This window comes from Phyllostomus discolor, chromosome X (genome assembly GCF_004126475.2).
Source record: "Phyllostomus discolor isolate MPI-MPIP mPhyDis1 chromosome X, mPhyDis1.pri.v3, whole genome shotgun sequence".
Lineage (NCBI taxonomy): Eukaryota > Metazoa > Chordata > Mammalia > Chiroptera > Phyllostomidae > Phyllostomus > Phyllostomus discolor.
Window position 1 is genome coordinate 59769942 of NC_050198.1, and position 15562 is coordinate 59785503.

Genomic DNA, 15562 nt, shown 5'->3' on the forward strand with positions numbered 1-15562 from the left:
CTCTGTAGGGGAGATGGAAGGTTTGGCACTTTCTGGGCTTCAAAGGAGGGGGGAACTCTGAAAGAATCTGGTATTAAACGCCATGCTAACACCCAGGCTACTTTCCAGACACCTCCGGCCCATATGGCCCTTCACCTCCGTGGGTTTTTTTGTTTGTTTGTTTGTTTTTGTTTTTGTTTTTGCAGTTTTGGAAAAAGAGTTTGGGTGCCCTGGCAGGAGAAATGGTGGTTAACAGGGTATTTGGGTGGAGTGTGGGAGGAGTTGCTCAGAACGGAGAAACAGTAGAAAATCACGACCCTCAAATCCACAGGACAGACATTGGGGTTCCAGTTCTGCAGGTTAATACTAGGCCTGAGGAGTTGGGGACTAAGGGCAAGTGGTCACAAGAGGGGGCACTAGATTGCTTGGCAGTAATCCTCGGTACTGGGTCCCATCCAGCTTTCACTTCACCCTCGTCCCGCCCGTTTCTGCTTCCTTGCAGGAGAATTGGTATGGCTGTCTGTCCCTGAGAAATGGTGGACAGGGAGCCTGGCAAAAGGAAGGAGGGGCTGAACTTGAGCACCAGGGGAGTCTGCGCAGGAATGAGGGATTGGGGTGGAAGGGGAGAGGTGAGAAGAATTGAGGGAATTGAGAGATGGAACCATTTGTTATTTTGGTATGTGACTGCTAAAAGGCAATTATTTGAACTTGTCCTGGGTTTATTCCATCCACCAGGTTCCAACATCAGCTGTCTGTATTTCTATCTTTCAGTCTGTTCTTAAGATGAAGCTGTAACTGAACATAAGGAGGGAGAAAAAGCCCTGAATCCTTTGAGGTTAGTATGGGGGTAAGAACTGTCTGGCAATCCCTGGTGTGGATGTGCCAGAAACCAGAGCAGATCTGGAACCAGAGGTTCTTCTTCCTCCATCTTCTTTACAAGACAACCTTGCCCTGGGCCTGTCCTTTTGGTTCAGGGAGGGTGTGTAGCATCAATCCACCTTCTTAACTAAAGGTTAGAGAAGGAAGTGATAGGGATGGAAAGAAGAAGTTTGTGAGAGAAAAACTTGGCCCACAGGGGTTCAAATCAGACAGGAAGCAGAATCAATCTATCAAAGGCCCCAAAACACCCTTTCTGGGATCTCTCAACAGGTCTGTCTTCCTTTTGGGCTTTGCACAACTACAAGCCTGTTGGAAAAGGGCAACCTGCTCACAGATAATTGGTATGTGCATGAGCACCATCTGGAGACTCTTGGGGTCATGGGGGGAGGAATTGGAGCAGAATCTGGGATCTCTACTGAGTTTCCTGCTCTGCATCCGCTTTCCTGACATCAGTACTGCCTCTAAACCCCTATTTAGGTGCTGGGAAATTTTTCTCATTAAGCAGGGCAGGCTAAGAAAGAAGATGTATAAAATGGACGACCAGGGTCCTGAATCAGCAAACACATGCCTGGGCACAAGTGTCTGGGTACTAGCCAACCCACCAAGGTCATGTTCCCAAACTCTTCTCTAGGCCTCATCAGGCACAAAGTGAGCCAGAGCCCTAAACTTCATTTCTATCCTTTACCATATGTCTTGCTTGACTTGCAGCCTCTGCAGAACTTGTGAGCCCGAGTTGAAGTGCCTTGCTCTGAGTGTACACATCCTGCTTGGGCAAGCCAACTCCACCTCCAGATCAGATAATTATTCCAGCTACACCATGAGCCGAGTTCGGGATGCTGGTTGTGTAGCCGCTGGGATAGTCATCGGGGCAAGTGCCTGGTACTGTGTCTACAAATACACTAGGAGAAGAAACCAGACAAAGAAGAGACTGGCCAAACCCAAGGCAAGGGCTTCAGCTGGGAATGGATCCAGGGATAGAACCAGACTAAGGGCTGGATTCACAATAGACTTTGGGCCAGAATTTCATTCCCCAACCCCAGTCCACACTGGGAAAGAGGACAGGGCCCAGGATGAGGCCTCTGCCCTGGATGCAGCTGCAGCTGAGGTAGTGGCCCCAGCTGCATCCAGTGCTGAGGCTCAGAGTGGGCCTGGAAGTCAGGTCCTGGAAGCAGAAAGGGCCTGGGTTGGGCCTCAGGCAGAATCAGTAGTTGGGGCACAACTGGCTTTGACAATGGTACCACCTCCCAGGGAGGCAGAGACCCTCATGGCTGCAGAGGCCCCCACAATGGCAGGGCCTCCCAAATTGGCAAATGCCTCTGGCACAGCAGAAGCTCCTAGGGCACCAGCAGTGCCTCCCAGGACACCAGCACTTACTGAGGCAGCAGCACCTACTGAAGCAACAGAGGCTTCTGTACTACCTGGGCTTTCTGAGGCTGCAGAAGTTCCTGAAACCTTGGGGTCCCCTAAAACAGCAGAAGCTGCCAAGAAAGTGACTCCTGGGGCTCATACTGGTATTGCGCGGGTCACCGGCCAGCAGTGACCATGGAACGCTGCGGATGGCTCGCCGAAAAACACTCGAGAAACAAACACACATGCACAGAGACAAGACTAGTTTCTGTGGGGAAGTAGGGACAGAATGGCCACCCCCCCCCTAGTGAAGAGGGCCCTGATTTACCGTCCATACATGCTTTTATTGGGCTCATTTTGCATAATAATTCAGGTAAAGTACAGTACTTATCAGTGAGAAGTAAGGAACTATAGAAAACAAGGAATTCTGCCGCTCTATTGAGTCGGGGTCAAAGAGCTGTAAGACTTTGAGGAACAAACTTCCTCCTTGGACCCTTCTCATTCAACAAAGAAGGTTTCACAGTAATTTACATGTTCTTTCTTAGGCCTGATCACCCAGGGAATCCGCCCCTTCAGCACAGAGCTACACCACCCTGTCAATGTTTCAGGCTTAGCACGGGAACTAAGGCAATAAGGAGATTTTCTCCCAGATGAGAACTCAGGCTATGTCAAAGCCGAGGAGCGAGGGTCCGTCACCCCCTTTTGCTGCAGCCCCCAAATCCTTCTTTTGGGGGGCCTCCCAAAGTGATCGTGCCTGCCTTAGGTCGTTCCCCCCGTGGGGAATCTTACCCGTCTTGGGCTAACCGACCAAGCTTTTTGGGGTTTAGCAGCAGAAGCAGCATTCCTGCCAGGGAGACAAGCCCTTGTCTCCTTGCTGGCTTACAGTTCCAAGGGCGTTCCCTTAGCCTTAGCCTAGGCGGGGGTTTCAGCTTCTGATACCAGTCAGGGTGGTTCCCAACATACTGGGGTTATAGCTAAGGCTGGGTCAGCGACTGGAGCTGTACCCAAAGGTGGAGCCAAGGGTGGAACCAAGTCCCAAACTGGAGGCAAGGACAAGGGCAAGGGCAAGAAAAACAGCAAGGTTGAAGTAGACCAACTGGGGCTGGGATTCCACCTTGGGGATGGGGCTGCAGCAGCTGCTGCAGCTCTGCTAATGGGGGGCAGGCTTTCCTGGCAGAGGTCCCTGATTCTGAGGATGGGGAGTCCAGGTGGACTGACACAGAATCAGAGTCAGACTCTGAGCCTGAGACTCAGCAGAGAGGGAGAGGGAGGAGACCTGTTCCCATGCAGAAGCGCCCCTTACCTTATGATATCGATGAGATTCTGGGTGTCTGAGATCTAAGGAAAGTACTTGCTTTGCTTCAGAAATCAGATGATCCTTTCATCCAACAGGTAGCTTTGCTCACTCTGAGCAATAATGCCAATTATTCATGCAATCAAGACACAATTTGTAAATTAGGAGGCCTCCCAATTATTGCAAACATGATCAACAAAACCGATCCCCACATTAAGGAAAAAGCCTTAATGGCTATGAATAACCTGAGTGAGAATTATGAAAATCAGGGCCGACTTCAGGTATACATGAATAAAGTGATGGATGATATCATGGCCTCAAATCTGAACTCAGCAGTACAGATAATTGGACTAAAATTTTTAACAAACATGATTATTACTAATGACTACCAACACCTGCTTGTCAATTCTATTGCAAACTTTTTTTTTGTTATCTCAAGGAGGTGGAAAAATCAAGGTTGAGATTTTGAAAATACTTGCAAATTTTGCTGAAAATCCAGATATGTTAAAAAACTGCTGAGTACCCAAGTGCCATCATCATTTAGTTCCCTCTATAATTCTTATGTGGAATCTGAAATTCTTATTAATGCTCTTACTCTATTTGAGATCATCTATGACAATCTCAGAGCAGAAGTATTCAACTACAGAGAATTCAATAAAGGTTCCCTTTTTTACTTATGCACTACATCTGGAGTGTGCGTTAAGAAAATACAAGCTTTAGCAGATCACCATGACCTTTTGGTGAAAGTGAAAGTTATAAAACTAGTTGACAAATTCTGATTGGCTATGTGTTCTCAAAAGACTTGAGGAAATTCCTGGGTTCTGCAGTCTGGAAGCAATGAAAATTGAAAGTTACTGCTTCTCCACTTGCTCATATTATAAAGTGATTCTCTCCGCTGGCAGGTTTGAATAATGTATCATCCAGAGTGATGTTATCTGTGACAGTCTCCAGCTTTAAGCTAAACCACTTTATGAATACCAAATAGTCCTTTTGTATTGAAAACACATTTGTGACTACAATCATGCTGTTTGAATGGAAATATTTTTACTAGTTTCTCTATGTGAATTGAAGTGAACTTGTCCATTATTAATAGCCTACACTTCTATCATTTGTTTTGACTTGAATCTATCCACCAAAGACTTCATTTGTGTATCATCAATAAAGTTGTATGTTTTGACTGATAAAAAGATTGTTCTAATGCTTGAATTTAAAATCTAACTGGACAGATAAGATGCATAAATACAAAAGAATTGGTAACAGTATGTAGTCGTATATATGCCCATTGTTATATGTATGCTGTCTGGCTAAATGAAGAAGTTGATAGAAAGCTTTGAGGAAGGGAACAGGTAAGCTGAGTCCTTGAGTATAGCATGAGAAAACAAGGGCATTTGGGAAGAGGGAAATGGCTTGAAAAAAAAGGCACAGAGGTGGGGAATCTGTTCCAGTGATAAGAAGATAACCAGTTGGACTGAAATGGAAGTTGTAAGAAGAGGAGTAATGAGAGAGAAAGGGAGAAATGTAGGGCGAGAAAGGTTTAGGGAAGATCTTGATCCCAAGTTGAGATACTGAAATACTACCCTGTCATATTCTGGAAATTACTGGATTTTTTCTTATTGTTGACACTTACAAATGTCCCCCTTTTTCCCCCTCCACAAAGCTCCAGCCCCAACCCCGGCCTTCACCACATTGTTGTGTGTTCGTCAGCTATGCATATTTGCATGTATGTTCTTCAGCTAATCTCTTTCAGTCCCTCCATCTCCCTACCCTCTGAGATTTGTTAGTCTGCTCCATGTATTCATGTGTTTGATTGTATTTGTCCAAAAGTTTATTTTGTTCATTAGATTCTGCATATGAGGTCATTTGGTATCTGTCTTTCTCTCACTGGCTCATTTCACTTAATGTAATATTGTCCAGGTCCATCCATACTGTTGCAGAGGGTAAGAGTTCTTTCATTTTTGTAGCCATGTAGTATTCTATTTGGCAAATGCACCACAGCTTTTTTTTATCAGCACATCTACTGGTGGACACTTAGACTGTTTACTAGAAATTTTGACAAAAAGATAAATAATCTGGTGGCAATGTGCAAGATAGATTGGAGCTGGGGCACTGTCAGAAGATGTAGAGACTGAAAATAAGAACATTTATTCAGAATGTATGATAAACCAAGCATGAGATGATGAAGAGTGAAATAAGACAGTGACTATAGTAACTGTTAGGGAATAATGGTAATAAGAGACTCTTACCAAAAAAAAGTACCAAGATCTGTCTGATTTGGCTGTAGATCAACAGAGAGGGAAGCACTGAATAATCTGGTGCAGGTGCTGATAGAGAAAACTCTCTTTCTTGGGCAATTCTGGTTACTAAGTAATGTCAAAGTGAGTTGTTATTACTAATGATGAGAAAAAGTAGTGTGACAGATAGAATGACTCTTGGTGCAAAGAGTGCTCCCAGACCCTGCAAGGTTAGAAGTCTAGGACTGCTCTTCCTTTAGAAAAGAGGCAGTGGCGAGAACTTTATGGGAATCCTAACTGCCCCACCCTTTTCACTTAAGAGCAGTCATCTCCCTTTCTCTCCTCCTTGGCCCACTGAAGAAATGAAAGGAGAAAATGAGAAAGGTCCTAGAGATTTTCCAAATCCAGCTCACTTTCCTGCCATGCCTCACAAAAACCTCATTTGTTTCATTGTATGCCAGGCTGTGGAAGAGATAGAGATAGGGACTCTGGGGAGGTGGGTGCATAGAAAAGGGACAGATTGGTATTATATATTGGCACAACTTATCTGAAAGGCCATTTGGCAAACTTCATAGGAAGCTTTAAAGATGTACAGGCCCTTCAGCCAAGCATTCTACTTGTGGGATTTTTTTCTTAAAGAAATAATCAAATAATTGTGCACAGAAGAATATATAAAGATGGTCATTTAAGCACTGTTTCTAAGAAAAAAATTAGAAGCAATTTAAATGCCTAACTACTATAGAATTAGCTAAAAAATAGGTGGTATACTCACAGAGTAAAATGTTGTACAACTATTAAAAACTGTGTTGTACTTGTAGAATATTGGCATGAAAAGGTATTTATTCACTAAATGTAAGACTCTGTGGCATCAAAGAGGAGTCAAAAAAGACTCCTGCAATTGAAAATGGGTGAAAAGTCTTTTAGGTATGTATTATGTAATCTCTGTGTATTTTTACACAGAATTGGAATCATATTGTACATCAGTAGTTCTTGATTGTATAGTCCATAGGCCACTTCAGGTTCCTGAAACTATAAGGTCAGAATTATTTTCAAAACAATACTAACATGTCATTTTTTATTTTCACTAAGTTAACACTTGCACTAATGGTGAAAAAGCAATGGTGGGTATAACTCAAGGCGGTGTCCCCAAACTTTACTACTAATGATTGCTTTCCTTATAGTCACACTCTCAAAAAATTTTAAGTCAGATTTCACTTTAAAATGTCCTTAATGGAGTGCCTGTTTCTTTAATATTCTTTGTGATAAAATAGGAAGTGTTCACATACACTAGTCTGCATAGCTTAATAAAATACTTGTCGCAAAGAAAAATATTTGCAGTCACTTGAATTGGGCCCTGAATTAGCTGTTTTTTTTCACGGAACACCTCATTCTTTTTACTTGAAAGAATGGCAGAAAAACTATGGTTTTTCTGACTTGGGTATTGGACAGACATTTTCTTGAAAACGAATGAGGTGAGCCCTGGATGGTGTGGCTCAGTGGACTGAGTGCTGGCCTGTGAACCAAAAGGTCCCTGGTTTGATTCCCAGTCAGGGCACATACTTGGGCTGTGGGTCAAGTCTCCTGGTAGGGGGCTCACAAGAGCCAACCACACACTGATGTTCTCTCAATCTCTTTCTCCCTCCTTTCTCCTCTCTCTAAAAAATAAATAAATAAAATCTTTAAAAAATGAATGAGGTGAGCCTTCAAAGAAAACACCACACAATATTTGTCACCAACAATAAAATTTGACCTTTCAATTAAAACTAAAATTTTGGGAAATTTGCATACTCAACTGTAAACTTGATAGCATGTAATAATTAGATATTTTTCTGAAGAGATAAGTGGTGATAATAATGGTGAAAGCTTTTTTTCTTTTCATATTTTTAGGAAAGAAATGATGGCAGACTTTTGGGCCTAATGTTGATCTTACTCAGTTTTACAGTGACTATTGTAACCCATATGATGTAAAACATGGGGCTATTTAATAAAGAATATCATTGCTGTGGTAACAAGTCAATCTTGGGTGAATCTAGACCCAAGATTGTTTGAACCCTTACAAAGGAGAATTTGAAAAGATATCAATCCTGGAACAGTCAAGACTTATTCTGGGTGAGGTAAAAATAATATCTGAGCTCATGTGTTGAAGATGGACACATCAGCATCTCTTGGCTTAATCACAGCTATTCAGGTAATCCAACCAGCTTCCTTTGCTCTGATTAGGAATGGAAACTTCCATTTCACTCAGATGAAATATATTCCCATACAGAGATATGTAGCCTGGCCTTATTAATGAGCTAAGAATCACAATAAGCAAATACCATACTTTGCCATGTACAATGCACACTTTTTTGCTCAAATTTTTGAGGGAAAAATAAGGATGCACATTGTACATGAATATAATGATTACATACCATGAGTATAACAATGGATATAATAATCCCATATATAATGCTCACAAAAGTGTGAGTGCACAATATATAGGGAAAATATGGTATTTCATTTCCTAAAGTCTAAGTTTTGCATCTTAAATTACATCAAATGAGAAAGATCAACAGCATAGTCCAGGTATGATGAGATTTAAAATGGTAGCTCTTTGGAAAGATTTAACTTAGTAAAATAATAACAATGAGTACCAGGAATTAAGTACTGGCTATTTGGTGTTCTATTATTTCTGAAATGTGACTGTTGAAACATTCCTTGGATATCCTGTACTATAGCTTTTATCTTTTACATTGTGTGTCCAGACTATGGGTGAAGTGGGACAGTCCTCACAACTATGTTTTCAGTGAATACTCCTGTCTTCCTTGCTTTAATTTATTGGTCTGGGTAAGCAATTGGATCAACAAATGATCATGTTCTTGTTTTTTTAAAAAGTATGTTAATGGATAAAGGCAAGGATTGATGATGGCACAGGTCTGTCATTTTAGTGGTAGAGCACAAGGATGAAGTGATACAAACTTCTGCACTTGAAGTCCCTGAAGCCACACTTGTTTCCACCCTTTATCAGTTAAAGTTATTCAATTTTTCCATTATGTGGAACCTGAGAAAGAATATACATACTAAGAAACACTTAAATTAAAACAGACAAACAAACAAAAAACAGAACCTAGAAGCCATTTCTACACAAGAGCCTTTCACCCAAGCCATGGTTTTGGAAGAAACCTGCTTCCTGCACTAAACTGCCTGCTTGCCCTGTATTTCTGCCATCTGAGCTTGCCCTTATAAAGAAGTCCCTGGAATTATATTTCAACCAATATGACTGAGACTTTCCCTGTACAATTGGATCTACTCGGCTATATCCCCATTAGTATCTTCACTGACCACTCAGAGTGGCTCCACTGTGGCCAATCAGGACAATGTTTTTTGGACCAGTCAAACTGGAAGAATTTAGAGGCCTCATTTGCATGAAGTTGAACCAATCAGGGACCAGAAACAGGTACTTTTCTTTATGTAACTCAGCTTCCCTCTAGGAGGGCACACTTTCCATTTCCATGGAAGACTGAAAACTGTGTTCCCTGGTTGGAACTGAAACATGGAAGACTTCTGGTGGGTCCAGAGCAGAGCAAAGCAGACTGGAGAAAGTGGAGCAGACTGGAGCAGAACAGAGCTGTGTAGCTCAAGAGGAGCCTCACCCCAGGGCTCCCTGACCCCAGGGTCTCCTTGCAGCCTTGCTATTCCACAGCCATGCTGCTTCATAATTGAGCTGTAATATTATTGACCTGCTCCACAGCTGTGCTGTTTTCACAGCTATAATGTATTGTAACTGAGCTCTTTGCACTAAATACAGTTTCCCTCTTCATTGAACACTATAGTGGGGATTCCTGTTGGTGTTGAATTGGCACCAACAACCATCAGTTGACATTCCCTTGTAGAGTATATCATAATAACCTTTCTTAAATTTCCTCTTTGTACTGGAGCAAAAGACAAGGGATTAAAATTAAGACCAAAGATGGGGTAGTAAACAATGGAATCTCAAGAAAACGTGGGATATTTAGGTTGAGGTGGGCAAATTGCAAATGAGACTTCCTTCTACCATCTGGGGTTGAAAACTAATAGCCTACAGTTAACTGAGATTCTTACAGTAGATTATAAGTGACAAGGGACTTGTTCATATAGAACTATTTTATGGAGAAGAATTAAGTGGGATAAAATATTTGTTTTTAAGAACACTGAGCAGCTTCCAGTGAAAACAATGGGTAGACTAAATTATGGAATATGTGATTCAATGTAAAAGATAAAATAGAGCCATTATGGAATCCTGCTGCAAGAATACTCTTCCACTTACAGCTTTCTTTAAGACTGAGACAACTTGTAGCATAAGTTTAGGAACTGGTCTTTTCTATTAGTTAATTGTAATATCAGTTTAATTTACTTTTTCTCAGTGAATCTGGGAAGATGTGTAACCAAAATATGTGATCTTGGAAATCCTGAGCCTTTCTGGGTCTTCTGAAAATAATTTCCACTCCACACTACTTATAAAACAAATAAATAGCAATTTGCTTCATATGCTCTCTCAGAGAACATCTTAAGTATGAAGATAATATTGCAATATCAGAACAAAAAAAGAGGAGAATTATAGACTTTGAGTGTGCCTAACAACAAATATAAGTTTATATCAGTCCAAACTAATTGCAATTGGGGTTCTCAGCTATTATTTATATATTTATTAGTTCTAGACTTAAGTTAGATATGCATGATAAAAATGTAAGAGTGACCACTAAACTAATAGAGTGTCTATGTCTAGGGCATTAAAGAAAAATACACTAGGAAACAAATTAATCCAAAAGAAGGTAAGAAGTTAGAAAAATAGAGTCTCAAAAAAGCAAAAAAATAAAATAGATTTCCCATGGTCCACATATATTAGTAATAACAATAAGTAAAAATGGGTTAAACTTACTGGTTAAAAGGTGGTCAGATTTTTAAAATTCAGCTATGTATATATACATGTATATATATATATATGAATAAGCAGATATTTTGCAAGTAAAAGGATAGAAAAATATACCATGCAAGCACCAGCCAAAAGGAAGTTAACATAACCAAATTAATAAGACAAAATTGATTTTAGAATAGAAAGCATTATTAAAGATAAAAATAGGCGAAGGGTAAAAAAACTGTACATCTGTGTTATAGAATACTATTTAGCAATAAAATGGAATGAACTATTGATACACACAACTTGAATGGGTCTTGACAGCATTATACTGAGTGGAGAAAAAAGTCAATTTCAAAAGGCCACACTGTGATTCCATTTATATAACATTCTTGAAATGAAAAAATTATAGAGATGGAAAATAGCTGTAGCTAAAAGTTAAGAATGATGGAGTGGAGAGAGTGTGTGGCTAGAAAGAGGTAGCAAAAGGATATTTTTGCAGTGATGGAATACTTCCATATATTAATTGCAGTGGTGTGATGAAATGACATAAAACTATACACATTGTATCAATGTCAATTTTCTAATTTTGATACCACCCTATAGTTATGTAAGATGTAGCCATTTTGGGAAACAGTAAGAAGGGTACTGAAAATCTCTTTGTACTATTCCTATAATCCCTGTAAATCTACAGTTATTTTAAAATGAAAGTTTTAATGTAACAAAAAGTTAAATTCACCAAAATATTATAAATATATGGGCACTTAATAAAGTAATCTCAAAGTACATAAAGAAAACTGTTATAGAACTATAAAATGAAATGAACAAATCACCAATCACATGTAGGATTCAGCACCCTTCTTTAAAGGACAAGATGAACAAAAAATATTAAAGATTTAAAATAGCAAACAATAGAATCAACACGTTGATTTAATGGGCATATACAGAATCCTGCACCTACTAATAGAAGAATACACTTTCTACTCAAGCATACATAGGACATTTACAATAATTGATCATGTGCTTGACCATAAAACAAGTCTCAACAAATTTCTAAGAATTAGTATCATAGAGATCACTTTATCTGACCAAAATGCAATTAGAAATCAATATCAACAAGATAACATTTTTTATTTTTATTTTTAAAGATTTTATTTATTTATTTATTTTTAGAGAAGGAAGGGAGGGAGAAAGAGAGAGAGAGAGAGAAACATCAATGTGTGGTTGCTGGGAGCCATGGCCTGCAACCCAGGCATGTGCCCTGACTGGGAATCAAACCTGCGATGCTTTGGTTCGCAGCCCGTGCTCAATCTACTGAGCTACACCAGCCAGGGCATTTATTTTATTTTTTAAAGATTTTTATTTATTTATTTTTAGAGAGAGGGGAAAGGAAGGAGAAAGAGAGAGAGAGAAACATCGATATGTGGTTGCCTCTTGTGAGACCCCCACTGAGGACCTGGACCACAACCTAGGTTTGCACCCCAACTAGGAATCGAACTGGCAACCCCTCAGTTTGCAGGCCTGTGCTCAATCCACTGAGTCACACTAACCAGGGCAAAAAAAAAAAAAAAAAACCATTTTAAAAAACCCACGTGTTTGAAAAAAAAAACAACATGTGTTTAAATATTTTAAAATATGCTTCCAAATAATTCATGAGTTAGAAATAGCATAATGGAAATTTTAAAATATTGAGAACTGAATAACAATGAAAATATTGAAGACTAAAATTTGTAGGTTTCAATAAAGAGATATTTCAAGGGAAATTCATGGCCTTAAATTTTTATATTATATGATATGTCCAGAATAGTCAAATCTATAGACAGAAAGTAGCATCATGGTTGGCAAAGGCTAAGGGGCAATGGAGGAGAGATGGAGTGTGATAGCTAATGGATACAAGGATTCACTTAAGGGTGATGAAGATATTTTAAAGTTAATTGTCATATTGGTTGCACAACACTGTGAATATACTAAAATATTTAATTTTACAGTTTAAATAGGCAAATTATTTAGTATGTGACTGATCTCTCAATAAAACTGATAATATTTGTTGTTTAATTTTGTTTCTTTATTTGCCATATAACAGGACTTTTTCAATGTGTTTGAATTTATTAATTTTCTGTCCTAGATTTTTATAATGATTTTTATTGTTGTTCAAGTATAATTGTCTTCATTTCCCCACCACCACCACAACCCCTTGCCTCACCCATCCCCACCTCCCACCCTTGAACATACCACCTTTGCCTTTGTCCATGGAGAGCATTATTCTCAGTGAAATAAGCCAGGCAGTGAAAGACAACTACAATATGATCTCACCTATAAGTAGAACCTAACTGAAAAACAAACAACCAGGCAGAATATAACCAGCAACATTGAAATAAAGAACAAACTGACAGTAACCAGAGGGGAGGGGAGAGAGAGATAATGGGGGAAAATAGGAGAAGGGACATCAAGGAACATGTATAAACTGTTATTTTTAATATCTTATGTTAGATCCCTGGCTGGTGTGGCTCAGTGGACTGATGGCTGGTCTGTGAATCAAAAGGCGACCAATTAGATTCCCAGTCAGGGCACATGCCTGTGTTGCAGGCCAGGTTCCCAGTAGGGGGGCATGTGAGAGGAAACCACACATTGATATATCTCTCCCTTTCTTTCTCTCTCCCTTCCCCACTCTAAAAAATAAATAAATAAATTCTTTTTAAAAATCTTATGTTAAAATAGAATAAAAGCAAAATTTAATAAAGTAAGCATCCTAATTAAGAAAGAAGTTAGAAAAAGATCAAGAGAATAAACCTAACAACAGAAGAATGAAAAAGACAAGAGCAGAAATAGATGAAACAGAAAGCAAAAAATCATTAGACATTATAAAAAAGCCAAAAGCTAGTCCTTCAATTGGTACCCTGAAAAAGGGAAACCTTTGGTGAGGCTAATCAAGAAATAACAGTGTAAATAAACAATATTAGCAATGAACAAAAAGGAATAATAATGAATAAGCAGAGATGTTAAAAGATAAGAGAATACTATGATTAATTTTATAACAATGAACTTGAAAACATGGGTGAAAATGTTGGATGGGTTCCTTATAAAATAGAACTTACCAAAACTGACTCAAAATAAAAACTCACCATAAAATGCAAAGGGTTCTGTATTGACTGAAGACATTCAATCACTTTAAAAGTCTCTCTGTCCCTCAAATAGGCTCAGATTGAGGAGATAATTACAATCTTATATAAAGAAGAGAAATTAATATCATTCAGTGCATTTTATAAGACTAGTACTACCCTTTATATCAAAACTAGACAAAGTCAGTGTGAAAAGAAAAGTTACAAATAAGTTTCACTTATAAACACAGATGTGAAAAATTTAAACAAAATACCAGCTAGAAGAATCCAGCAATGTATAAAAAATATTTCATGATCACCCTGACTGGTGTAGCTCAGTGGATTGAGTGAATCAAAGGGTCACCAGTTTGATTTCCAGTCAGGGCACATGCCTGGGTTGCAGGCCAGGTCCCCAGTGGGGACCACATGAGAGTCAACCACACATTGATATTTCTCTCTGTCTATTTCTCCCTCCTTTCCCCTCTCTCTAAAAATAAATAAATAAATCTTTAAAAAATATTTCATGATTGATGTAGGAATGCATAATTGCTTATATATATATATTTAAATTTTTAAAAAGATTTTGTTTATTTATTTTTAGAGAGGGAAGGGAGGGAGGGAGAGAGAGAGAGAGAGAAAGACATCAATGTGCGGTTGCTGGGGGTTTACCCTGGCTGGGAATCGAACCTGGGACACTTTGGTTCCCAGCCCACGCCCAATCCACTGAGCTATGCCAGCCAGGGCTCATAATTGCTTTAATAGTTTAAAAAAACCTATCAGAGTTTGATTGACATATTCTATTTATATGGGACTATTAAGATTCAAAAAAAGCTATGTCAATTTTGAAAATAAGCATAACAAGTGGTACCTTGAGAGATCCCAAGATGGTGGTGGAATAGGTGGAAACTACACTGATCTCCCGGGACAAAACTGACATTACAACTAAATTATAGAAAAATCATCATGAATAACCAACTGAACACTAGCTGGAGAAAGCCTTTTAACTAAGGACTTACAGAAGAAGCCACATCATCACAACAAGACCATTAGGGAATAAAGAGGCATGAGAGGACTGGCTGGGCTCCTGTGGGTGGCAGCTGAAAATCTGGAGGGGTATTTCAGTGGCTGGTGGGTTCCCCTTGAGAAGTGTGGCATCTAAACCCTAGGTTAGTCTCCCCAGGCTAGAGCACCAAAACTAGGGAAGAAATCAAATAACAACCTGCTATGAAAAGCAGCAGGGTTTCTGTCTTCCAGGGACAGACAGTCAGAGACACAGAGAGCCTCATAAAGGGCCATGATATAAACTTTTGTTTGTAGCAACTTACCCTGGGCTCCAACAGTGGGAAGGCAGAGCAGACTAGAGCCACATGAGGATAGTCTAAGATTGGTGTTACCGGGGAGAAAGTTGAAGTTTCAGCCAGCAAGATCACTTTGCACATACTGTAGAAGCCATGTTTCTCAGACAGAACACTCCCCTCCAAGCATCAGTAGCCTGAGGGGAAACAGTACTCCACCCACAAGAATCCCCCTCACCTCACCCTGAGGAGCTTAAGGCTGGCTGCTGACAAGTACAGATGCTGCACTTCCAGTGATTAAGCCTAACAGAAAGCCTGCAGGTAGAGGCAGATATCTGAAAGCTTTGAGACTTCAGCTGACTCTCCCCAGATCCAGTACTGGTAAAAGGCAGACTTGCTCTGCAACTTCATTCTTTCTGCACACACCCAGGACCAGCAGAAAGAGCCACAAGCTGTGGATCACTGATGGCTTTAAGCAGGTGGCCCAGGGCCAGTCACAGGCAATGTCCAACTTAGCTCTGCACCAGAGTCTGTGCAGATCTACCTAATACAATACATACAAAAAA

General features: G+C 39.8%; 1 protein-coding gene across 1 annotated transcript; it reads left to right on the plus strand.

Moving 5' to 3' along the window:
• The first annotated feature begins 221 nt into the window (after positions 1 to 221).
• On the plus strand, positions 222 to 5307 carry ARMCX2 (armadillo repeat containing X-linked 2). The gene is given in 6 exon segments (XM_036016542.1): positions 222 to 814; positions 1567 to 2363; positions 3165 to 3347; positions 3350 to 3923; positions 3925 to 4001; positions 4004 to 5307. Coding segments are annotated over 5 exon segments (1797 nt in total). The 5' UTR covers positions 222 to 814; positions 1567 to 1675; the 3' UTR covers positions 4279 to 5307.
• The last annotated feature ends 10255 nt before the right edge of the window (positions 5308 to 15562 follow it).